General features: G+C 48.6%; 1 protein-coding gene and 1 long non-coding RNA gene across 2 annotated transcripts in view; both read right to left on the bottom strand.

The window, feature by feature from the left end:
- LOC118947094 overlaps nt 1-25,836 on the bottom strand; it is a 179,924-nt gene that overhangs the window by 131,833 nt on the left and 22,255 nt on the right. The gene's annotated exons all lie outside the window — the stretch shown is intronic.
- On the bottom strand, nt 8,537-20,526 carry LOC110513988 (tripartite motif-containing protein 16-like). Its single transcript, XM_036972229.1, has 6 exons — nt 19,848-20,526; nt 19,318-19,413; nt 14,702-14,935; nt 10,127-10,286; nt 9,942-10,001; nt 8,537-9,710 (listed from the first exon to the last, which is right to left on the bottom strand). Exons 1-6 carry the CDS (start codon nt 20,442-20,444, stop codon nt 9,196-9,198), a joined length of 1,662 nt encoding a protein of 553 aa, XP_036828124.1. The 5' UTR covers nt 20,445-20,526; the 3' UTR covers nt 8,537-9,195.

Here is a 25,836-nt window from a genome sequence, read left to right as displayed (position 1 = left end):
GTGGTTACTGTCCTATAGTGTCTAGGACATGTATCGATAGGGGACTGATCAGACAGGCAAATAGACCTGTGGTTACTGTCCTATAGTGTCTAGGAAATGTATCGATAGGGGACTGATCAGACAGACAAAAATACCTATGGTTACTGTCCTATAGTGTCTAGGAAATGTATCGATAGGGGACTGATCAGACAGGCAAAAAGACCTGTGGTTACTGCCCTATAGTGTCTAGGAAGTGTATTGATAGGGGACTGATCAGACAGGCAAAAATACCTATGTTGACCGCCTATTGTGAAGATGAAGTGAATCAATTAGGGACTGCTCAGATAGGCAAATATCCTGTTGTTACCGCTTGGCTGTGTTGAGGAAGTGAATCAGTAAAGGACTACTCAGACAGGTAAAACCCTGTGGTTACTACTCAGACAGGTAAAACCCTGTGGTTACTGCTTGGCTGTGTTGAGGAAGTGAATCAGTAAAGGACTACTCAGACAGGTAAAACCCTGTGGTTACTACTCAGACAGGTAAAACCTTGAGGTTACTACTCAGACAGGTAAAACCCTGTGGTTACTACTCAGACAGGTAAAATCCTGTGGTTACTGCTTGGCTGTGTTGAGGAAGTGAATCAGTAAAGGACTACTCAGACAGGTAAAACCCTGTGGTTACTGCTTGGCTGTGTTGAGGAAGTGAATCAGTAAAGGACTACTCAGACAGGTAAAACCCCGTTTAATACCGCTTTTTTCTGTGACGAGGAAGTATATCAGAAAAAGGCTGAATTTGCAGGTGGTTTAGGAAAGCGTAAGAGTTGTGTAAAGGTGAGTGTAAAAGTTCTCTGCTGTTGGTGCTGAAGGGGTTGCACACTTCTCCCGGACCGTCACTTGACTGTGACCTGGTAGGGAGGACACACCCAGTCCCACACTACTTCTCCCGGACCGTCACTTGACTGTGACCTGGCAGGGAGGACGCACCCAGTCCCACACTACTTCTCCTGGACCGTCACTTGACTGTGACCTGGTAGGGAGGACGCACCCAGTCCCACACTACTTCTCCCGGACCGTCACTTGACTGTGACCTGGTAGGGAGGACGCACCCAGTCCCACACTAGTTCTCCCGGACCGTCACTTGACTGTGACCTGGCAGGGAGGACACACCCAGTCCCACACTACTTCTCCCGGACCGTCACTTGACTGTGACCTGGCAGGGAGGACGCACCCAGTCCCACACTACTTCTCCCGGACCCTCACTTGACTGTGACCTGGTAGGGAGGACGCACCCAGTCCCACACTACTTCTTCCGGACCGTCACTTGACTGTGACCTGGCAGGGAGGACACATCCAGTCCCACACTACTTCTCCTGGAACGTCACTTGACTGTGACCTGGCAGTGAGGATGCACCCAGTCCTACACTACTTCTCCCGGACCGACACTTGACTGTGACCTGGTAGGGAGGACGCACCCAGTCCCACACTACTTCTCCCGGACCGTCACTTGACTGTGACCTGGCAGGGAGGACAAACCCAGCCCCACACTGAAGGAGGCAAGTGTGAATGGAACATGAATAACCATTGAACTAATATAATACTAGAAGTTTGAACAGGATAAATTAAAAATACATGAACACTACAAAATAAAATGGTAATAAATGTCATGACGATATCAGCGATTGACCAGTAAGACCATTAAACATTACATACTGTGCTGCAAGGTAGAAGAATATACAGTACAGAGAAACATACAAGTAATAACATTTGAAGTAAGCAGATACTCAATAAGAGAGAACAATTATAAAACCTAGAGACAGGGGTAATAAACCAATAACCAATAGTGCAATAATCAGAGAAAGAAAAGTAATGTGGATATCAATAGGAGGGAACAGCGTGGGGTCAAGACATCCAGGACTTAACGGACTGTTAGGAAGGTTTGGCCCTGGACCAGGAGGGAGAAATATAACAACAAGAGAAACAGAGAGGTTTTAATAAAGTGAAGAGCACAATACAACGAAACTAGGGAGCAAAATAAATAGGAATATCTCAGGAAGTTAAAGGAATAAACAGACAAATAAACCCAATAAAAGAGACCACGAGGTGCTAAAAATGTTCAAAGCAGAAGGATTGTTGGAAAGTATAAAGAAAACTGGAGGAATGTTGAAGAAAGAATGAAAAGTCAGACAGGAAGAAGGTGGAATGGTTGGCAGAACCTCCACCATACACCAGTGGGTAAAACCCCCACCATGCACCAGTGGGTAAAACCCCCACCATGCACCAGTGGGTAAAACCCCCACCATGCACCAGCGGGTAAAACCCCCACCATACACCAGTGGGTAAAACCAGTGGGTAAAACCCCCACCATGCACCAGTGGGTAAAACCTCCACCATGCACCAGTGGGTAAAACCCCCACCATGCACCAGTGGGTAAAACCCCCACCATGCACTAGTTAGTAAAACCTCCACCATACACCAGTGGGTAAAACCCCCACCATACACCAGTGGGTAAAACCTCCATCATACACCAGTGGGTAAAACCCCCACCATACACCAGTGGGTAAAACCCCCACCATGCACTAGTTAGTAAAACCTCCACCATACACCAGTGGGTAAAACCCCCACCATACACCAGTGGGTAAAACCCCCACCATACACCAGTGGGTAAAACCTCCAGCATACACCAGTGGGTAAAACCCCCACCATACACCAGTGGGTAAAACCTCCACCATACACCAGTGGGTAAAACCCCCACCATGCACTAGTTAGTAAAACCTCCACCATACACCAGTGGGTAAAACCTCCACCATACACCAGTGGGTAAAACCCCCACCATGCACCAGTGGGTAAAACCTCCACCATACACCAGTGGGTAAAACCCCCACCATACACCAGTGGGTAAAACCCCCACCATACACCAGTGGGTAAAACCTCCACCATACACCAGTGGGTAAAACCCCCACCATACACCAGTGGGTAAAACCCCCACCATGCACTAGTTAGTAAAACCTCCACCATACACCAGTGGGTAAAACCCCCACCATACACCAGTGGGTAAAACCCCCACCATGCACCAGTGGGTAAAACCTCCACCATACACCAGTGGGTAAAACCCCCACCATGCACTAGTTAGTAAAACCTCCACCATGCACCAGTGGGTAAAACCCCCACCATGCACTAGTTAGTAAAACCTCCACCATACACCAGTGGGTAAAACCCCCACCATGCACTAGTGGGTAAAACCTCCACCATGCACCAGAGGGTAAAACCCCCTGGTGTCCAGAGTGGTGGAAATAAAGAGAGAAACAAAGGTGGAAGATGAGAAGGAGACTCCCTCTGTGGCCTCTCAGGTAAAAGAAAAGGACCTGGAAAGGACAGGGGAGACTGAGCAATGTGCAGGAAGGAACCCAGAAAAGTTGAACTGTTATGAAAGATTATGTGGAAATAGGAAGACAAGTGTGAATGATTTGGTAACATGGGTTATTAATAATAGTGATATGTAAGGTGCAATACTGGAATAAGACATTAAGTCATCCATATTCTCCACTAATACATTTGCAAACTTTATAGTTTAGTTTCTAATACTAGGTATTAAGTGTTGTGACCAATGAATTATTATCCGGGGAAGTGGGTAGCCCTGCCTTGGAAAATAGTTGATAGAAGGTGTGTATTATTTAAAGAAGGGAAAGGTTTGGGAATAATAACGACCCCGTTTCTCCCTGTAAGATGGAGGTTTTTAATAAAGCCATGGAGTCGCTGAAAGAAGCGAGAGCTTTCTACCAATTCTTCTGGAATATGGGGAATTAATAGATGTACTTAGCTACAAAGAGACTGGGTATGTGAGGACATTGATATTTATTTATTTATTTTTATTTATTTTACCTTTATTTAACCAGGTAGGCAAGTTGAGAACAAGTTCTCATTTACAATTGCGACCTGGCCAAGATAAAGCAAAGCAGTTCGACAGATACAACAACACAGAGTTACACATGGAGTAAAACAAACATACAGTCAATAATAAAGTATAAACAAGTCTATATAAAATGTGAGCAAATGAGGTGAGAAGGGAGGTAAAGGCAAAAAAAGGCCTTGGTGGCAAGGTAAATACAATATAGCAAGTAAAACACTGGGATGGTAGTTTTGCAATGGAAGAATGTGCAAAGTAGAAATAAAAATAATGGGGTGCAAAGGAGCAAAATAAATAAATAAATAAATTAAATACAGTTGGGAAAGAGGTAGTTGATAGGGCTAAATTATATGTGGGCTATGTACAGGTGCAGTAATCTGTGAGCTGCTCTGACAGTTGGTGCTTAAAGCTAGTGAGGGAGATAAGTGTTTCCAGTTTCAGAGATTTTTGTAGTTCGTTCCAGTCATTGGCAGCAGAGAACTGGAAAGAGAGGCGGCCAAAGAAAGAATTGGTTTTGGGGGTGACTAGAGAGATATACCTGCTGGAGCGTGTGCTACAGGTGGGAGATGCTATGGTGACCAGCGAGCTGAGATAAGGGGGGACTTTACCTAGCAGGGTCTTGTAGATGACATGGAGCCAGTGGGTTTGGCGACGAGTATGAAGCGAGGGCCAGCCAACGAGAGCGTACAGGTCGCAATGGTGGGTAGTGTATGGGGCTTTGGTGACAAAACGGATTGCACTGTGATAGACTGCATCCAGTTTGTTGAGTAGGGTATTGGAGGCTATTTTGTAAATTACATCGCCAAAGTCGAGGATTGGTAGGATGGTCAGTTTTACAAGGGTATGTTTGGCAGCATGAGTGAAGGATGCTTTGTTGCGAAATAGGAAGCCAATTCTAGATTTAACTTTGGATTGGAGATGTTTGATATGGGTCTGGAAGGAGAGTTTACAGTCTAACCAGACACCTAAGTATTTGTAGTTGTCCACGTATTCTAAGTCAGAGCCGTCCAGAGTAGTGATGTTGGACAGGCGGGTAGGTGCAGGTAGTGATCGGTTGAAGAGCATGCATTTAGTTTTACTTGTATTTAAGAGCAGTTGGAGGCCACGGAAGGAGAGTTGTATGGCATTGAAGCTTGCCTGGAGGGTTGTTAACACAGTGTCCAAAGAAGGGCCGGAAGTATACAGAATGGTGTCGTCTGCGTAGAGGTGGATCAGAGACTCACCAGCAGCAAGAGCGACCTCATTGATGTATACAGAGAAGAGAGTATAATATATATAATTAATAGATGTACTTAGCTACAAAGAGACTGGGTATGTGAGGACATTGATATAATTAATAGATGTACTTAGCTACAAAGAGACTGGGTATGTGAGGACATTGATATAATTAATAGATGTACTTAGCTACAAAGAGACTGGGTATGTGAGGACATTGATATAATTAATAGATGTACTTAGCTACAAAGAGACTGGGTATGTGAGGACATTGATATAATTTGTATTTCGGCTTTGATGGCAGGTTTGAAACCTATGATCAAAACGACAATTGTGGTGGCTGTGGATAAAATAGTGCAAGATGTTTTGAGAGTGGAATATAACTTTGCCCACTTCACAGACGTGTGAGGGGTTAATAGGGCCACAGGAAAGTCACTAACTATAGTTTCAATGGCCAAGGTAAACCACAGAAATGTAGTGTAAAAACACCACAGTGTAGGGAGACAGAGTCCTGTTTTAGGGGTGGGGCTATTTGGTCTTGGAGAAGGGAGAGTAAAGACATCACAGCGTAGGGAGACAGAGTCCTGTTTTAGGGGTGGGGCTATTTGGTCATTGGAGAAGGGAGAGTAAAGACATCACAGCGTAGGGAGACAGAGTCCTGTTTTAGGGGTGGGGCTATTGGTCATTGGAGAAGGGAGTGTAAAGTGGGACTGGAACCTGCTGCATTCTAAGGAAATGCCGCTATACATGCGTTTGCATCTTTTTCAAAACGAGCAACAAAAAATCCTTTTGAGAGCAGCAGGAGAGGAAATGTCACATATTGGTGTATCGCCTCGGTTCGATTGATAGTGGTTCATAGAGGTTACAGATTCTATGTCAAGGATGTTGTATGAGATCACTTCTTACCCAACGTTTTAGTAGAGGCCAGGGATCACAGGAAAACGTATTTTGGGGTGAAGAATCTAGGTGAAATGCCAGGGGAAGGGATTCTAAAGGGAACACATTTAAATTATATGGCCAAACACTCCTTGTTAACTCAGAAAGCCTTGTTGTTGTTTTGATCTCATGAGATGTTGTTTGTGGTTTGATTCCGAAATTGATTTAAATTAGATGTGATTTTATTCTGATATAGATTTACATTTGATGTGGTTTTATTCTGAAATAGATTTACGTTTGATGTGGTTTTACTCTGAAATAGATTTCTAGAATGTAGGAAAGGGGTGGAGGGGTAACGAGGAATTAGTAAAGGGGTTACTAAACCTAAAATGAAGTGTACATGTTTTCAGTTAGTTCCTGAACATTGTGGTGGTTATGGAGAATAGGACTGAATAAAACATACGTGATGAGAGTAAAGACAGTGGATTTACAATTATCATGTTTAGTTTATTCAAATTGGTTTATTTTTTATTTAACATGTTTTTGAATCACGTTATGAATCATGTCCAGTTGGAGACTGGAGCACACTGCAGTCCCTTTCAGGTCCATAGGGTTTTACTGCCCCCTGCTGGAGACTGGAACACACTGCAGTCCCTTTCAGGTCCATAGGGTTTTACTGCCCCCTCCTGGAGACTGGAACACACTGCAGTTCCTTTCAGGTCCATAGGGTTTTACTGCCCCCTGCTGGAGACTGGAGCACACTGCAGTCCCTTTCAGGTCCATAGGGTTTTACTGCCCCCTGCTGGAGACTGGAACACACTGCAGTCCCTTTCAGGTCCATAGGGTTTTACTGTCCCCTGCTGGAGACTGGAACACACTGCAGTCCCTTTCAGGTCCATAGTGTTTTACTGCCCCCTGCTGGAGACTGGAGCACACTGCCGTCCCTTTCAGGTCCATAGGGTTTTACTGCCCCCTGCTGGAGACTGGAACACACTGCAGTCCCTTTCAGGTCCATAGGGATTTACTGCCCCTTGCTGTGACGGATCCAACAAATATCCCCAGGTCCCATCTCATCCAACACATCAATGACTCTTATAGGAGGGAGGGAGCATTACTCATGTTAAGCTATGGAATGAACTGTACATTTTATGGTGAATTTTAATTCAGATTTACTTTAATACAATAATAATTCATTGAATGTAATTAGTTTGTGTTTTGTAATTATGTTATTGAAACAGAATAAGTCGGTAATGAGGGAATAAATAAGTCCAGTCCAACCATGACCTCTCTCCTCTTTCTCATCCCTCTATCATCACTCCATGGGGGAGTACAACCATTACCTCTCTCCTCTTTCACATCCCTCTATCATCACTCCATGGGGGAGTACAACCATTACCTCTCTCCTCTTTCACATCCCTCTATCATCACTCCATGGGGGAGTACAACCGTTACCTCTCTCCTCTTTCACATCCCTCTATCATCACTCCATGGGGGAGTACAACCATTACCTCTCTCCTCTTTCACATCCCTCTATCATCACTCCATGGGGGGAGTCCCAATAATCTCTCCTTCCTCCTGAAGGATATATTTTACAAATGTAAAAGCATTGGATTGGTGTTGACATGGGGTAGAGGGAGTTTACATAAACCAGTCATTTCCTTTAAATCCATGAAGGGAAGTGGACAAGTTCACACTTAGAAAGGAGAGATAATTGTTACACACCCCATGTGTTCTGATAACTACAGGAATGAAACCAGATTGAGGTTGTCTGCTTTCTACACACACACACACAGAGACACACACACACAGAGAGAGACACACACACACACACACACAGAGAGAGAGACACACACACACACACACACACAGAGAGAGACACACACACACACACACAGAGAGAGAGAGACACACACACACACACACACACACACTGATACACACAGAGAGAGAGAGAGAGAACATCAGGTGAAGTTGTGGAGATGAGGGAATATGTGATCAGAACCCCTCCAGTCTGGTTAACCACAGTCAGGTCCAGTATGGACTATCAATACAAGTCACCATTCAGAATGTGACCCAGTTCAATGGGTCTGAACAGAACTGGGGGACGTCAGACATCAAGTTGTCTAAACACAACTGGAATATAATTAGTTTGTGATTCATTGTTAATGGATTTTCAATGAGGAACACAGAGGAACAACCCTGACAACACACATAACAAAATAACACTAAAAACAAAGGGGGAGGAAACCACTAAAGTCATGACCATATTGTCATGTTGTAATGACAGGGAGAAACCATCTAACATCTAGAACACTACTTTAGACCTGGTTATAAGAAGCCTAGTGCACTACGCAGGGAATAGGGAGCTATTTGGAACAGAGACACTAACTCCTGGATGAAAATCTCTCTCTCCCTCATCTGTCTGATATATCTGCCCATTTCCCCTCCCCTCCTCCCTTTTCATTCTATTCTATCAGCCACACCACTAGCTCACCTCCACACAATACATTTACAAGTTAAAGACACACCTTGGAATAAATAACAAAGGAAAACTATTACTAGATGAAGTTGAGTGTTTTTTATTATTTCCCATCACCATAAATCATATTTAATCACTGAACAGTAGCAGACCTAACTTCATCTGTTCCTGACTCTGGATAGTGGATTAAAAAGACCATCAATCTCCAATGATATTAAAGTACTATTCTGAACATTACTGATATACTGAGTGGCAAGTCAAGATATCTGCTGGTTTTATTGTTTGGTCAACAGCACCACCTGCTGGACAGGTTTAATGTTGCTGGACTGAGCAGTATGGGAGGATGAAAGATGACACATTTAGGGCCGGTTTCCTGGACATCTACATTGAACATACTGTTTAGTCCAGGACTAGGATTCATCTGTGTCTGGGAAACCAGACCATATAGTTTAGTAGAAAGTAAGTGATACCAGCTTGTAGTGGGCTGACTAGTCCTGAATTGTCCTTTAGTTCCTGGACCATTTTCCATGCAGCTCCAGGTGACAGAGAACACATCAATTAGGACCGAGCCAACAAGCTGATCAATGATACTGAGGAGAATTACATAGAGACAGAGAACCAACTGAGAAAACATATCAATGGTTCTGAATGACAACCAATATACATCAACACCAGACATCATGATTCATGGAAATGTACAAGATTAAAACATTGTATTGAATTTTAATTAATAACAAATCAGTTTACAGTTTAACCAGCTCAGCAGAACCATCGAGCCAAAACCCAGGATAGAGGGGCTGAGTGAATGTGGTCTGGACTCTGTGGAGGAGGGTCATTGTGTCAGAGACACTGTAGAAGGACAGAGTACCTGCCTTGTGATCCAGGTACACTCCTACTCTGGAGGACTGAGGGCCTGATACTTTAGTCTCAACATTACTGTGACTGAACCAATAACCACCTCTAGAGCAGTCTAAACTCCAGGACTTGTTATTGAGTCCAAATCCAGCATCATTACCTCTCTCTGTTCTGCTGATGTCTTTATATGAGACTGCTGTAACAACATCACCAGTCCACTCCACCTCCCAGTAACAGCGTCCAGACAGACCCTCTCTACACAGAACCTGACACCAGTTGGTGAATCTGTCTGGATGGACAGGATATGGTTGGACTTGGTCTGTATAGGTCACCTTTCTGTTCCCTTCAGACAGAGAGAGGTGTGTGTGTGCTGTGTTTGGGTCCAGTGTGAGCTGACAGGAATCTGGGAGAAGAGCAAAGACCAATGAGGGGAGTCAGAACAATAAGTTAAGTCAGATACTGTATCTACCCTGTCTTTGATTAGAGCACAGCAGAGGTCAAATCAGAGAAATATGAGGAGTCAGATAGATACCCAGTCTTTGATTAGATCTACTATTGCTATATATTTCTAGAGGGATTGTTAGGAGTGTCAGTAAAAAGAGACTGTTAGTTACTTCACAATAAAGAGACTCACATTGTAACAACTGTTCTCTGGTCTTGGGCTCTGGAGGCAGTACAACATCCACTATATTCACTACAGACACACAAACACATTGACAGAGAGAGGGAATGTTATCATCAGACCATATTCCACATGTATATGACTAGTAGGGAACTTTCAATGGTCTAAAGTTGATGTTCTTATTGTTTTCAACACACCTGTAGTGGAGATCTTGGTCCATTCTCCTTTAAGGAAGTCTTCTAGTTTCTCTCTCAGTTCAGACACAGTCTTACTCACATCTCCAAAGTACTGAAGAGGACGGACAACGATGCTGGGTAAGTCTGAAGATACACTGATACTGGAGAGAGACTGATAACTCTGGAGAGAGAGAGAGACAGAGAGAGAGAGAGAGAGAGAGAGAGACTGATAACTCTGGAGAGAGAGAGAGAGAGAGAGAGACTGATAACTCTGGAGAGAGAGAGAGAGAGACTGATAACTCTGGAGAGAGAGAGAGAGAGAGACTGATAACTCTGGAGAGAGAGAGAGAGAGAGAGAGAGACTGATAACTCTGGAGAGAGAGAGAGAAAGAGAGAGAGACTGAACTCTGGAGAGAGAGAGACTGATAACTCTGGAGAGAGAGAGAGAGACTGATAACTCTGGAGAGAGAGAGAGAGAGAGAGACATAACTCTGGAGAGAGAGAGAGAGAGACATAACTCTGGAGAAAGAGAGATAGACTGATAACTCTGGAGAGAGAGAGAGAGAGACTGATAACTCTGGAGAGAGAGAGAGAGAGACTGATAACTCTGGAGAGAGAGAGAGAGACTGATAACTCTGGAGAGAGAGAGAGAGAGAGAGAGACTGATAACTCTGGAGAGAGAGAGAGAGAGAGAGAGAGAGAGGGCGAACAGAGAGAGAGGGGCGGGGGGACAGAGAGAGAGAGAGACGGACAGAGAGAGAGAGAGAGAGAGGGGGGCGGACAGAGAGAGAGGGGCGGACAGAGAGGGAGAGGGACGGACAGATAGAGGGACGGACAGAGAGAGATAGAGGGACGGACAGAGAGAGAGAGGGACAGACACAGAGAGAGAGGGACGGACACAGAGAGAGAGGGACGGACACAGAGAGAGAGGGACAGACACAGAGAGAGAGGGACGGACACAGAGAGAGAGGGACGGACACAGAGAGAGAGGGACGGACACAGAGAGAGAGGGACGGACAGAGAGAGGGACGGACAGAGAGAGGGACGGACAGAGAGAGAGGGACAGACAGAGAGAGAGAGGGACGGACACAGAGAGAGAGGGACGGACACAGAGAGAGAGGTACGGACACAGAGAGAGAGGGACGGACACAGAGAGAGAGGGACGGACACAGAGAGAGAGGGACGGACAGAGAGAGAGAGGGACGGACAGAGAGAGAGGGACGGACAGAGAGAGAGAGAGGGACGGACAGAGAGAGAGAGAGAGGGACGGACAGACAGAGAGCGAGGGACGGACAGAGAGAGAGCGAGAGGGACGGACAGAGAGAGAGCGGGACGGACAGGGAAAGAGAGGGACGGACAGAGAGGGAGAGGGACGGACAGAGAGGGAGAGGGACGGACAGAGAGGGAGAGAGACGGACAGAGGGAGAGGGACGGACAGAGGGAGAGGGACGGACAGAGGGAGAGGGACGGACAGAGGGAGAGGGACGGACAGAGAGGGAGAGGGACGGACAGAGAGAGAGGGGCGGACAGAGAGGGAGAGGGACGGACAGATAGAGGGACGGACACAGAGAGAGAGGGACGGACAGAGAGAGAGAGGGACCGACCGAGAGAGAGAGGGACGGACAGAGAGAGAGAGGGACGGACACAGAGAGAGAGGGACGGACAGAGAGAGAGCGGGACGGACAGAGAGAGAGAGGGACGGACAGAGAGAGAGAGAGGGACGGACAGACAGAGAGAGAGGGACGGACAGACAGAGAGTGAGGGACGGACAGACAGAGAGTGAGGGACGGACAGAGAGAGAGCGAGAGGGACGGACAGAGAGAGAGCGAGAGGGACGGACAGAGAGAGAGCGGGACGGACAGAGAGAGAGAGGGACGGACAGATAGAGGTGACGGACACAGAGAGAGAGGGACGGACAGAGAGAGAGAGGGACGGACAGAGAGAGAGAGGGACGGACAGAGAGGGAGAGGGACGGACAGAGAGGGAGAGGGACGGACAGAGAGGGAGAGGGACGGACAGAGAGAGAGGGGCGGACAGAGAGGGAGAGGGACGGACAGATAGAGGGACGGACACAGAGAGAGAGGGACGAACAGAGAGAGAGAGGGACGGACAGAGAGAGAGAGGGACGGACACAGAGAGAGAGGGACGGACACAGAGAGAGAGGGACGGACACAGAGAGAGAGGGACGGACACAGAGAGAGAGGGACGGACACAGAGAGAGAGGGACGGACACAGAGAGAGAGGGACGGACAGAGAGGGAGAGGGACGGACAGATAGAGGGACGGACACAGAGAGAGAGGGACGGACAGAGAGAGAGAGGGACGGACAGAGAGAGACAGGGACGGACAGAGAGAGACAGGGACGGACAGAGAGAGACAGGGACGGACAGAGAGAGAGAGGGACGGACACAGGGAGAGAGGGACGGACACAGAGAGAGAGGGACGGACACAGAGAGAGGGACGGACAGAGAGAGAGAGGGACGGACAGAGAGAGAGAGGGACGGACAGAGAGAGAGAGGGACAGACAGATAGAGGTGACGGACACAGAGAGAGAGGGACGGACAGAGAGAGAGAGGGACGGACAGAGAGAGAGAGGGACGGGCAGAGAGAGAGAGAGGGACGGACAGAAAGAGAGAGAGGGACGGACAGAGAGAGAGAGGGACAGACAGAGAGAGAGGGACGGACAGAGAGAGAGCGAGAGGGACGGACAGAGAGAGAAAGGGACGGACAGAGACAGAGAGGGGCGGACAGAGAGAGAGAGGGGCGGACAGAGAGAGAGAGACAGAGAGAGAGAGACAGAAAGAGAGAGGGGCGGACAGAGAGAGAGAGACAGAGAGAGAGAGACAGAGAGAGAGAGACAGAGAGAGAGAGGGGCGGACAGAGAGAGAGAGAGACGGACAGAGAGAGAGAGGGACGGACAGAGAGAGAGAGACAGAGAGAGAGAGACAGAAAGAGAGAGGGGCGGACAGAGAGAGAGAGACAGAGAGAGAGAGACAGAGAGAGAGAGACAGAGAGAGAGAGGGGCGGACAGAGAGAGAGAGAGACGGACAGAGAGAGAGAGGGACGGACAGAGAGAGAGAGGGACGGACCGAGAGAGAGAGACAGAGAGAGAGAGACAGAAAGAGAGAGGGGCGGACAGAGAGAGAGAGACAGAGAGAGAGAGACAGAGAGAGAGAGACAGAGAGAGAGAGGGGCGGACAGAGAGAGAGAGACAGAGAGAGAGAGACAGAAAGAGAGAGGGGCGGACAGAGAGAGAGAGACAGAGAGAGAGAGACAGAGAGAGAGAGACAGAGAGAGAGAGGGGCGGACAGAGAGAGAGAGAGACGGACAGAGAGAGAGAGGGACGGACAGAGAGAGAGAGGGACGGACCGAGAGAGAGAGGGACGGACAGAGAGAGAGAGGGACGGACAGAGAGAGAGGAACGGACAGAGAGAGAGTGGCGGGGGGACAGAGAGAGAGAGGGACGGACAGAGAGAGAGAGGGACGGACAGAGAGAGAGGCAGAGAGGGACGGACAGAGAGAGAGAGAGAGAGAGAGACATAGAGAGAGGGACGGACAGAGAGAGAGAGGGGCGGACAGAGAGAGAGAGACAGAGAGAGAGGGACGGACAGAGAGAGAGAGACAGAGAGAGAGGGACGGACAGAGAGGGAGAGAAAGGGGCGGAAAGAGAGAGAGGGACAGACAGAGAGAGAGAAGGGCGAACAGAAAGAGAGGGGCGGGGGGACAGAGAGAGAGAGAGAGGGACGGACAGAGAGAGAGGCAGAGAGGGACGGACAGAGAGAGAGAGAGAGAGGGACGGACAGAGAGAGGGAAAGAGAGAGAGAGATAGAGGGACGGACAGAGAGAGAGAGAGAGAGGGACGGACAGAGAGAGAGAGGGGCGAACAGAGAGAGAAAGGGACGGACAGAGAGAGAGAGGGACGGACCGAGAGAGAGAGGGACGGACAGAGAGAGGGAGGGATGGACAGAGAGAGGGAGGGATGGACAGAGAGAGAGAGGGACGGACAGAGAGAGAGAGAGGGACGGACAGAGAGAGAGAGAGGGACGGACAGAGAGAGAGAGAGAGGGACGGACAGAGAGAGAGAGGGACGGACAGAGAGAGAGAGAGGGGGACGGACAGAGAGAGAGAGAGGGACGGACAGAGAGAGAGAGAGGGACGGACAGAGAGAGAGAGAGGGATGGACAGAGAGAGAGAGAGGGATGGACAGAGAGAGAGAGAGGGATGGACAGAGAGAGGGAGGGATGGACAGAGAGAGAGAGAGGGATGGACAGAGAGAGGGAGGGATGGACAGAGAGAGAGAGGGATGGACAGAGAGAGAGAGGGATGGACAGAGAGAGAGAGAGGGAGAGGGACGGACAGGGAGAGGGACGGACAGACAGAGAGAGGGTGAGACCGACAGAGAGAGGGACAGAGAGGGAAAGAGGGACAGACAGGGAAAGAGGGAGAGACAGGGAAAGAGAGAGAGGGAGAGACGGACAGAGAGAGAGGGGCAGAGAGAGGGACGGACGGACAGAGAGACAGGACAACATAATGATTGAGATGAATAGTTTCACATGAAGTTAATTTCATATCACATGTAACAAGACAGTTTAGTTACCTGGAGGAAATGGATGTGATCCTCTGTGTGTGAGAGCTGCTCCAGCTCAGTGCTTCTCTTCCTCAGCTCAGCTATCTCCTGCTTCAGTTGCTCCAGGAGTCCTTCAGCTTGACTCACTTGAGCCTTCTCTTGGGCTCTGATCAGCTCCTTCACCTCAGAGCTCCTTCTCTCAATGGAGCGGATCAGCTCAGTAAAGATCTGATCACTGTCCTCCACTGCTGACTGTGCAGAGCGCTGGAGAGAGAGAGAGAGAGACAGAGAAAGAGAGAGAGAGAGAAAGAGACAGAGAGAGAGACGGAGAGAGAGAGAGAGAGAGTGAGACAGTAGGTTCAGTAGTCTATCTACACCTCAGCCACCCTGCTCTCCAGGTCCACCAGGCCTTGTCCTCCCTCCTGGACAGACAGGTACAGAACACCTCTTGGTCCTGCTCTACTCTCCTCCCTCCTGGACAGACAGGTACAGAACACCTCTTGGTCCTGCTCTACTCTCCTCCCTCCTGGACAGACAGGTACAGAACACCTCTTGGTCCTGCTCTACTCTCCTCCCTCCTGAACAGACAGGTACAGAACACCTCTTGGTCCTGCTCTACTCTCCTCCCTCCTGGACAGACAGGTACAGAACACCTCTTGGTCCTGCTCTACTCTCCCCCCTCCTGGACAGACAGGTACAGAACACATCTTGGTCCTGCTCTACTCTCCTCCCTCCTGGACAGACAGGTACAGAACACCTCTTGGTCCTGCTCTACTCTCCTCCCTCCTGGACAGACAGGTACAGAACACCTCTTGGTCCTGCTCTACTCTACTCCCTCCTGGACAGACAAGTACAGAACACCTCTTGGTATATCATAGATATATATATCATATCATCATTCAGGAAGTCATCCACAACAAGCATATCTTTGGGAGGACGTCCAGTCTCTCTTTTCCGGGCAATAAAGTTTCTGTCCACCAACATGTCTTCTGTTTTGACATCAATACCGTAGTTCTTGGTAAACTCGGTTCAGCATGATGTATCTAGGAAGTTGTTTGAGTTTTATTTTAGTTTTACTATTGAGAGTTCCCTCTATTTGTGCTTTCACTAGATTCATCATTGGCACGGAAAGAGAGTCCCTGTCTTCCTAACATTGATGTGACCACAACAATTCTCCTCAGATACTCCCTTCTCTCTGCAATATCACCAGCATGGTCAGATGTTCAAACCTGAGCAATGTTCCCATGATTGATAGTTTCCTGGTAGCTTTGCCACAACACTGTCTCTGTGTGTTTGTGTCATCTCATGTTTGACAAAGATAAACTAAGATTTTTTCCAAATTTTGCAATATCACTTATTGTGATCAATTAAATACAACATTAACAAGATATTATCTGTGTCATTTATAGCCTGGCACAGATAGTAAAACTACATTAAATACAACGTTAACTAGATATTATCTGTGTCATTTATAGCCTGGCACAGATAGTAAAACTACATTAAATACAACGTTAACTAGATATTATCTGTGTCATTTATAGCCTGGCACAGATAGTAAAACTACATTAAATACAATGTTAACTAGATATTATCTGTGTCATTTATAGCCTGGCACAGATAGTAAAACTACATTAAATACAACGTTAACTAGATATTATCTGTGTCATTTATAGCCTGGCACAGATAGTAAAACGACATTAAATACAACGTTAACTAGATATTATCTGTGTCATTTATAGCCTGGCACAGATAGTAAAACTACTGTAGCGACCCGCACAGACAGCTGTGTGTTATGTGTTCGGCTAGTAGGTGGTTGTGTTGTACTTACCAGTTCCCAGTGTTCGCGGGGTCCGACATGCCAATCAACCTGCTATCTGCCAATCACAGGAATGCCTGGGATGTTCTGATGCCGGGCATCCTGGTGGTTGGCGGAGTGGCGTGGAGGGGGCGGGGCATTGGAAGTTAAGGTTCAGCCTTTGTTCTCTCTCTTACGTCTGGGCTTCACAAGAGAAGGTCCCGATTGGCTTGTGGGGTATCTTTCATTTATTTGGCGTGAGCTAAGGCCAAACAGTAGCCTGTGTAAAGTTGCTAATAAACCATCAATTCGTAACTCAATCCTCTGTCTGGACAATTGTTCCTTTATGATCTAGTCAGGTCATTACACTACATTAAATACAACGTTAACTAGATATCATCGCCACATAACTTATGTCGAATTTAAAAGACACCGTTACCGTTAGTAACGTCTGTTACACTGTAACTTACAGGCAGCCTCACATAAAAACCTATTGGTTAACAAAGCTTTGATTATGACCAAAGTCTATAGTAGTGAAAACTCTCTCTCTCTATTCTAACTTACCACACATTCACATCACTGCCTCGACATGAATGTGTCCTGTCAGAGCCGTTTCCTGTCCGTTAACTGTTAACAGTCTCGAGCCACAGCTTAACCAATGAGCTACAAGGAGGACTGACAGTCACGAGCGGTGCAGCAGCCTCTGCAGCAGCAGCCTCCCCCGGGTCCTAGTGCCCGCCCGGTAAGACGGTTAAGATGCGATGGAACGGTTGACGGAGAGAAAATAAATCACAGAGAAAATATATTGACTGATATATTGAATTGTTTAGGGAAGCTTTAGCTTTGGCTTTAATACATTCTGAAAATACTTGAAAACCAAAAGAGAAAAGAATAGTAGCCCTCCTCAGGAACAACAAAACCCTCACAGACCAACTTCTTCTTCTATGATCTAATGGAGGTCCTCAAACCACCTTTAAAAGTGCATGGCGCCACCTACTGTTCTGGAGTGTGTTCAATCACGGTTTACACCACTCTAAATCCTCCTACCTAACTCAGTACTTCTGAGAAAATAAAAAAGACCTCTACTAACTTCTAATAGACCCTCCCCCATCCCCCAAATTCCTTCCAAACTCCCCCAACCCCGTCCAACCCCAATGACACTTCAATCTTTCCCTCTCTTCAACATCCTTATAACAATATCACAACACATGCAAGTCTTGATATTACCTCAACTAACCTATGACCCCGTGCATTGACTCTGTACCGGTTCCCACCTGTATATAGTCTGATTTTAGTCTCACTATTGTTACTGCTGCTCTTTAATTACTTGCAAGTCTTGATATTTCACTGTAAAAACACCTGTTGTATTCAGCGCATACTAATAATAATATAATGATGATAATACTAAGTAACACCCTTCCAACTAACCCTACACTCATTAAAAACCCACTACCCCATTCCACTACGTTGACCCTATCTGCTCCATCACCATGACAACTAACCTACACTCATTAAAAACCCACTACCCCATTCCACTACGTTGACCCTATCTGCTCCTGCACCATGACAACTAACCCTACACTCATTAAAAACCCACTACCCCATTCCACTACGTTCACCCTATCTGCTCCTGCACCATGACAACTAACCCTACACTCATTAAAAACCCACTACCCCATTCCACTACGTTCACCCTATCTGCTCCTGCACCATGACAACTAACCTACACTCATTAAAAACCCACTACCCCATTCCACTACGTTGACCCTATCTGCTCCATCACCATGACAACTAACCCTACACTCATTAAAAACCCACTACCCCATTCCACTACGTTGACCCTATCTGCTCCTGCACCATGACAACTAACCCTACACTCATTAAAAACCCACTAACCCTTTCCACTACTTTGACCCTATCTGCTCCTGCACCATGACAACTAACCCTACACTCATTAAAAACCCACTACCCCATTCCACTACGTTCACCCTATCTGCTCCTGCACCATGACAACTAACCCTACACTCATTAAAAACCCACTACCCCATTCCACTACGTTGACCCTATCTGCTCCTGCACCATGACAACTAACCCTACACTCATTAAAAACCCACTACCCCATTCCACTACGTTCACCCTATCTGCTCCTGCACCATGACAACTAACCTACACTCATTAAAAACCCACTACCCCATTCCACTACGTTGACCCTATCTGCTCCTGCACCATGACAACTAACCTACACTCATTAAAAACCCACTACCCCATTCCACTACGTTGACCCTATCTGCTCCTGCACCATGACAACTAACCTACACTCATTAAAAACCCACTACCACATTCCACTACGTTGACCCTATCTGCTCCTGCACCATGACAACTAACCTACACTCATTAAAAACCCACTAACCCTTTCCACTACTTTGACCCTATCTGCTCCATCACCATGACAACGACCTGGGAGGACTGGACACCACCACTCAACACCCCCTGGAACTCTTCTGAAGTCAAATCTAATATGACCAAATTATCTATATCTAATATCTACTTCACTTGCTTTGGCATAGTAAAGATATGTTTCCCATGCCAATAAAGACCTTTGAATTGAATTGAGAGTGAGACAGTTCCATATTAATGTATAGGGGACATGAGTCAGTCATGGTTACTCATGGTAATGTGATGAGGCAGCCCAGTCGGTTACATGAACCAGTCTGTCTATTCTCTGAAAGGGGTCCAGACAGCCTGTTCCCAACAGTGGGGTCAGTGGGATTGGATAGGGGCCCCTCTCTCTCTCTCTCTGACTGGAGGAGAGAAGTGAAATGGTGTGTCTCCTTTGGTCAACAATACTCACCTTGAGAGACTCCACAGTCTGTTGGAGCTCTTTCAGCTCCTTCTCTCTCTCCTGGAATCTCTGCTGGACCTTCTGCTGACTCATCCCCAGCTGCCTCTGTGGAGAATCACTCTTCAATGAGCTATCAAGCTTTATTAGTCCAGTAGATCAATAGTATAGTAATGTGACATAGGACCCATAGAGAGGAAGGTCTACAATCCTGAGGAAGTCCCTTTACAATATTATATTATGTTGCTATGTGAATGATTATAGTTTTTATGGTAGGCCTACATGTATCAAGGGGTTGAGACTGAACTTTGGACTCATAAAAGGCCATTCAGAATGAGAATAGAGTTTTATTTTAGAAAATGGTGATACATTTGGAGAATCTGGGTTAACATATCTATATACTCAAGGTTTGTGTTCATATTTGTGGATCCATTTCATATTGTATATAATATAATGATCTCATATTCAAACAGATTTAGTTCCTACTGTATCTTTAATTCTTAGTTTATCAGACAGTCACCAACAAGTTGTTCTGGTCTTACCTGTTTCTCAGTCCTCTCTGCTGCAGCTGACACTGTATCATGGCCTTTATGTTCATCTATTGTACACAGATAACAGATACACTGCTGATCGGTACGACAGTAAACCTCCAGCAGTTTGTCATGATGAGAGCAGATCTTCTCCTGTAGTTGTGCGGTGGCTTTGACCAGCTTGTGCTTCTTCAAAGCAGGAGATGCATAGTGAGATTGGAGGTGAGTCTCACAGTAAGAGGCCAGACACACCAGACAGGACATGAGGGCTTTCTGCTTTCTGGTCCCAGTGCAGACATCACACGCCACATCTCCAGGTCCAGCATAGCACAGAGCAGGAGGGGGAGCAGCCTGGAGTCCTGTCTTCCTCAGTTTCTCCACCACCTCAGCCAACATGTTATTTTTCCTCAGATTAGGCCTTGGAGTGAAGGTCTCTCTGCACTGAGGACAGCTATAGACCCCTTTCAGAACATCCTGATCCCAGCAGCCCTCAATACAGCTCCTACAGTAACTGTGTCCACAGGGGATGGTGACCGGCTCCTTCAGTAGATCCAGACAGACAGAACAACAGAACTGGTCCTGGTCCAGCAGATCTCCCTGTTGAGCCATTTGGACGGTTGTTCACTCTCACACAGGCAGACGACAGAGAGACTCAGATCAGTTTCGTTTACACAGAAGAGAGTTTGTGGGAAGGGGAGGGACTTCCTGGTTCTGCCAGAGGGCTGGGGTTAGAGGGAGGGAGGGGTTAGAGGAATGGATGAAGAGAGAGAGGAACTGCATGCAACAGCAAGAGGGAGACAAATAGTTGTGTTCCAATGTTAGAGCCCTTAAGAAATACTAAAGAAAACTATTGTTATTTTAAACATAAGTCATTATTTAAGTTAACCGGAGCCATATTGTATTGTGAACTGAGCTGAGATCTTCCATTCTCCTCTGCGCTGGTTACACTTCTTTTCATAGTGAACACTTCATTTCATATTTCATTTCAATAACACATTTCTGGTGGGTCTGATACAGGAGTGTCTGGGCTTCTCTACCTGACCGTCTCATTACAACAGGCTGCCCTGGTGGGTCTGATACAGGAGTGTCTGGGCTTCTCTACCTGACCGTCTCATTACAACAGGCTGCCCTGGTGGGTCTGATACATGAGTGTCTGGGCTTCTCTACCTGACCGTCTCATTACAACAGGCTGCCCTGGTGGGTCTGATACAGGAGTGTCTGGGCTTCTCTACCTGACGGTCTCATTACAACAGGCTGCCCTGGTGGGTCTGATACAGGAGTGTCTGGGCTTCTCTACCTGACCGTCTCATTACAACAGGCTGCCCTGGTGGGTCTGATACAGGAGTGTCTGGGCTTCTCTACCTGACGGTCTCATTACAACAGGCTGCCCTGGTGGGTCTGATACAGGAGTGTCTGGGCTTCTCTACCTGACCGTCTCATTACAACAGGCTGCCCTGGTGGGTCTGACACAGGAGTGTCTGGGCTTCTCTACCTGACTGTCTCATTACAACAGGCTGCCCTGGTGGGTCTGATACAGGAGTGTCTGGGCTTCTCTACCTGACGGTCTCATTACAACAGGCTGCCCTGGTGGGTCTGATACAGGAGTGTCTGGGCTTCTCTACCTGACGGTCTCATTACAACAGGCTGCCCTGGTGGGTCTGATACAGGAGTGTCTGGGCTTCTCTACCTGACCGTCTCATTACAACAGGCTGCCCTGGTGGGTCTGATACAGGAGTGTCTGGGCTTCTCTACCTGACCGTCTCATTACAACAGGCTGCCCTGGTGGGTCTGATACAGGAGTGTCTGGGCTTCTCTACCTGACCGTCTCATTACAACAGGCTGCCCTGGTGGGTCTGATACAGGAGTGTCTGGGCTTCTCTACCTGACGGTCTCATTACAACAGGCTGCCCTGGTGGGTCTGATACAGGAGTGTCTGGGCTTCTCTACCTGACCGTCTCATTACAACAGGCTGCCCTGGTGGGTCTGATACAGGAGTGTCTGGGCTTCTCTACCTGACGGTCTCATTACAACAGGCTGCCCTGGTGGGTCTGATACAGGAGTGTCTGGGCTTCTCTACCTGACCGTCTCATTACAACAGGCTGCCCTGGTGGGTCTGACACAGGAGTGTCTGGGCTTCTCTACCTGACTGTCTCATTACAACAGGCTGCCCTGGTGGGTCTGATACAGGAGTGTCTGGGCTTCTCTACCTGACGGTCTCATTACAACAGGCTGCCCTGGTGGGTCTGATACAGGAGTGTCTGGGCTTCTCTACCTGACGGTCTCATTACAACAGGCTGCCCTGGTGGGTCTGATACAGGAGTGTCTGGGCTTCTCTACCTGACCGTCTCATTACAACAGGCTGCCCTGGTGGGTCTGACACAGGAGTGTCTGGGCTTCTCTACCTGACGGTCTCATTACAACAGGCTGCCCTGGTGGGTCTGATACAGGAGTGTCTGGGCTTCTCTACCTGACCGTCTCATTACAACAGGCTGCCCTGGTGGGTCTGACACAGGAGTGTCTGGGCTTCTCTACCTGACTGTCTCATTACAACAGGCTGCCCTGGTGGGTCTGATACAGGAGTGTCTGGGCTTCTCTACCTGACCGTCTCATTACAACAGGCTGCCCTGGTGGGTCTGACACAGGAGTGTCTGGGCTTCTCTACCTGACGGTCTCATTACAACAGGCTGCCCTGGTGGGTCTGATACAGGAGTGTCTGGGCTTCTCTACCTGACCGTCTCATTACAACAGGCTGCCCTGGTGGGTCTGATACAGGAGTGTCTGGGCTTCTCTACCTGACCGTCTGACACAGGAGTGTCTGGGCTTCTCTACCTGACCGTCTCATTACAACAGGCTGCCCTGGTGGGTCTGACACAGGAGTGTCTGGGCTTCTCTACCTGACGGTCTCATTACAACAGGCTGCCCTGGTGGGTCTGATACAGGAGTGTCTGGGCTTCTCTACCTGACCGTCTCATTACAACAGGCTGCCCTGGTGGGTCTGATACAGGAGTGTCTGGGCTTCTCTACCTGACGGTCTCATTACAACAGGCTGCCCTGGTGGGTCTGATACAGGAGTGTCTGGGCTTCTCTACCTGACCGTCTCATTACAACAGGCTGCCCTGGTGGGTCTGACACAGGAGTGTCTGGGCTTCTCTACCTGACCGTCTCATTACAACAGGCTGCCCTGGTGGGTCTGACACAGGAGTGTCTGGGCTTCTCTACCTGACGGTCTCATTACAACAGGCTGCCCTGGTGGGTCTGATACAGGAGTGTCTGGGCTTCTCTACCTGACGGTCTCATTACAACAGGCTGCCCTGGTGGGTCTGATACAGGAGTGTCTGGGCTTCTCTACCTGACGGTCTCATTACAACAGGCTGCCCTGGTGGGTCTGATACAGGAGTGTCTGGGCTTCTCTACCTGACCGTCTCATTACAACAGGCTGCCCTGGTGGGTCTGACACAGGAGTGTCTGGGCTTCTCTACCTGACCGTCTCATTACAACAGGCTGCCCTGGTGGGTCTGATACAGGAGTGTCTGGCTTCTCTACCTGACCGTCTCATTACAACAGGCTGCCCTGGTGGGTCTGACACAGGAGTGTCTGGGCTTCTCTACCTGACCGTCTCATTACAACAGGCTGCCCTGGTGGGTCTGATACAGGAGTGTCTGGGCTTCTCTACCTGACCGTCTCATTACAACAGGCTGCCCTGGTGGGTCTGACACAGGAGTGTCTGGGCTTCTCTACCTGACCGTCTCATTACAACAGGCTGCCCTGGTGGGTCTGACACAGGAGTGTCTGGGCTTCTCTACCTGACCGTCTCATTACAACAGGCTGCCCTGGTGGGTCTGACACAGGAGTGTCTGGGCTTCTCTACCTGACCGTCTCATTACAACAGGCTGCCCTGGTGGGTCTGACACAGGAGTGTCTGGGCTTCTCTACCTGACCGTCTCATTACAACAGGCTGCCCTGGTGGGTCTGACACAGGAGTGTCTGGGCTTCTCTACCTGACCGTCTCATTACAACAGGCTGCCCTGGTGGGTCTGACACAGGAGTGTCTGGGCTTCTCTACCTGACCGTCTCATTACAACAGGCTGCCCTGGTGGGTCTGACACAGGAGTGTCTGGGCTTCTCTACCTGACCGTCTCATTACAACAGGCTGCCCTGGTGGGTCTGACACAGGAGTGTCTGGGCTTCTCTACCTGACCGTCTCATTACAACAGGCTGCCCTGGTGGGTCTGATACAGGAGTGTCTGGCTTCTCTACCTGACCGTCTCATTACAACAGGCTGCCCTGGTGGGTCTGACACAGGAGTGTCTGGGCTTCTCTACCTGACGGTCTCATTACAACAGGCTGCCCTGGTGGGTCTGATACAGGAGTGTCTGGGCTTCTCTACCTGACCGTCTCATTACAACAGGCTGCCCTGGTGGGTCTGATACAGGAGTGTCTGGGCTTCTCTACCTGACCGTCTCATTACAACAGGCTGCCCTGGTGGGTCTGACACAGGAGTGTCTGGGCTTCTCTACCTGACGGTCTCATTACAACAGGCTGCCCTGGTGGGTCTGATACAGGAGTGTCTGGGCTTCTCTACCTGACGGTCTCATTACAACAGGCTGCCCTGGTGGGTCTGATACAGGAGTGTCTGGGCTTCTCTACCTGACGGTCTCATTACAACAGGCTGCCCTGGTGGGTCTGATACAGGAGTGTCTGGGCTTCTCTACCTGACCGTCTCATTACAACAGGCTGCCCTGGTGGGTCTGACACAGGAGTGTCTGGGCTTCTCTACCTGACCGTCTCATTACAACAGGCTGCCCTGGTGGGTCTGACACAGGAGTGTCTGGGCTTCTCTACCTGACGGTCTCATTACAACAGGCTGCCCTGGTGGGTCTGATACAGGAGTGTCTGGGCTTCTCTACCTGACCGTCTCATTACAACAGGCTGCCCTGGTGGGTCTGATACAGGAGTGTCTGGGCTTCTCTACCTGACGGTCTCATTACAACAGGCTGCCCTGGTGGGTCTGATACAGGAGTGTCTGGGCTTCTCTACCTGACCGTCTCATTACAACAGGCTGCCCTGGTGGGTCTGACACAGGAGTGTCTGGGCTTCTCTACCTGACCGTCTCATTACAACAGGCTGCCCTGGTGGGTCTGACACAGGAGTGTCTGGGCTTCTCTACCTGACGGTCTCATTACAACAGGCTGCCCTGGTGGGTCTGATACAGGAGTGTCTGGGCTTCTCTACCTGACGGTCTCATTACAACAGGCTGCCCTGGTGGGTCTGATACAGGAGTGTCTGGGCTTCTCTACCTGACGGTCTCATTACAACAGGCTGCCCTGGTGGGTCTGATACAGGAGTGTCTGGGCTTCTCTACCTGACCGTCTCATTACAACAGGCTGCCCTGGTGGGTCTGACACAGGAGTGTCTGGGCTTCTCTACCTGACCGTCTCATTACAACAGGCTGCCCTGGTGGGTCTGATACAGGAGTGTCTGGCTTCTCTACCTGACCGTCTCATTACAACAGGCTGCCCTGGTGGGTCTGACACAGGAGTGTCTGGGCTTCTCTACCTGACCGTCTCATTACAACAGGCTGCCCTGGTGGGTCTGATACAGGAGTGTCTGGGCTTCTCTACCTGACCGTCTCATTACAACAGGCTGCCCTGGTGGGTCTGACACAGGAGTGTCTGGGCTTCTCTACCTGACCGTCTCATTACAACAGGCTGCCCTGGTGGGTCTGACACAGGAGTGTCTGGGCTTCTCTACCTGACCGTCTCATTACAACAGGCTGCCCTGGTGGGTCTGACACAGGAGTGTCTGGGCTTCTCTACCTGACCGTCTCATTATAACAGGCTGCCCTGGTGGGTCTGATACAGGAGTGTCTGGGCTTCTCTACCTGACCGTCTCATTACAACAGGCTGCCCTGGTGGGTCTGATACAGGAGTGTCTGGGCTTCTCTACCTGACGGTCTCATTACAACAGGCTGCCCTGGTGGGTCTGATACAGGAGTGTCTGG

The sequence above is a fragment of the Oncorhynchus mykiss genome, unplaced genomic scaffold (assembly GCF_013265735.2).
Source record: "Oncorhynchus mykiss isolate Arlee unplaced genomic scaffold, USDA_OmykA_1.1 un_scaffold_121, whole genome shotgun sequence".
Lineage (NCBI taxonomy): Eukaryota > Metazoa > Chordata > Actinopteri > Salmoniformes > Salmonidae > Oncorhynchus > Oncorhynchus mykiss.
Note: the sequence above shows the minus strand (reverse complement) of the source record. Positions and strands in the feature narration are given on the sequence as shown.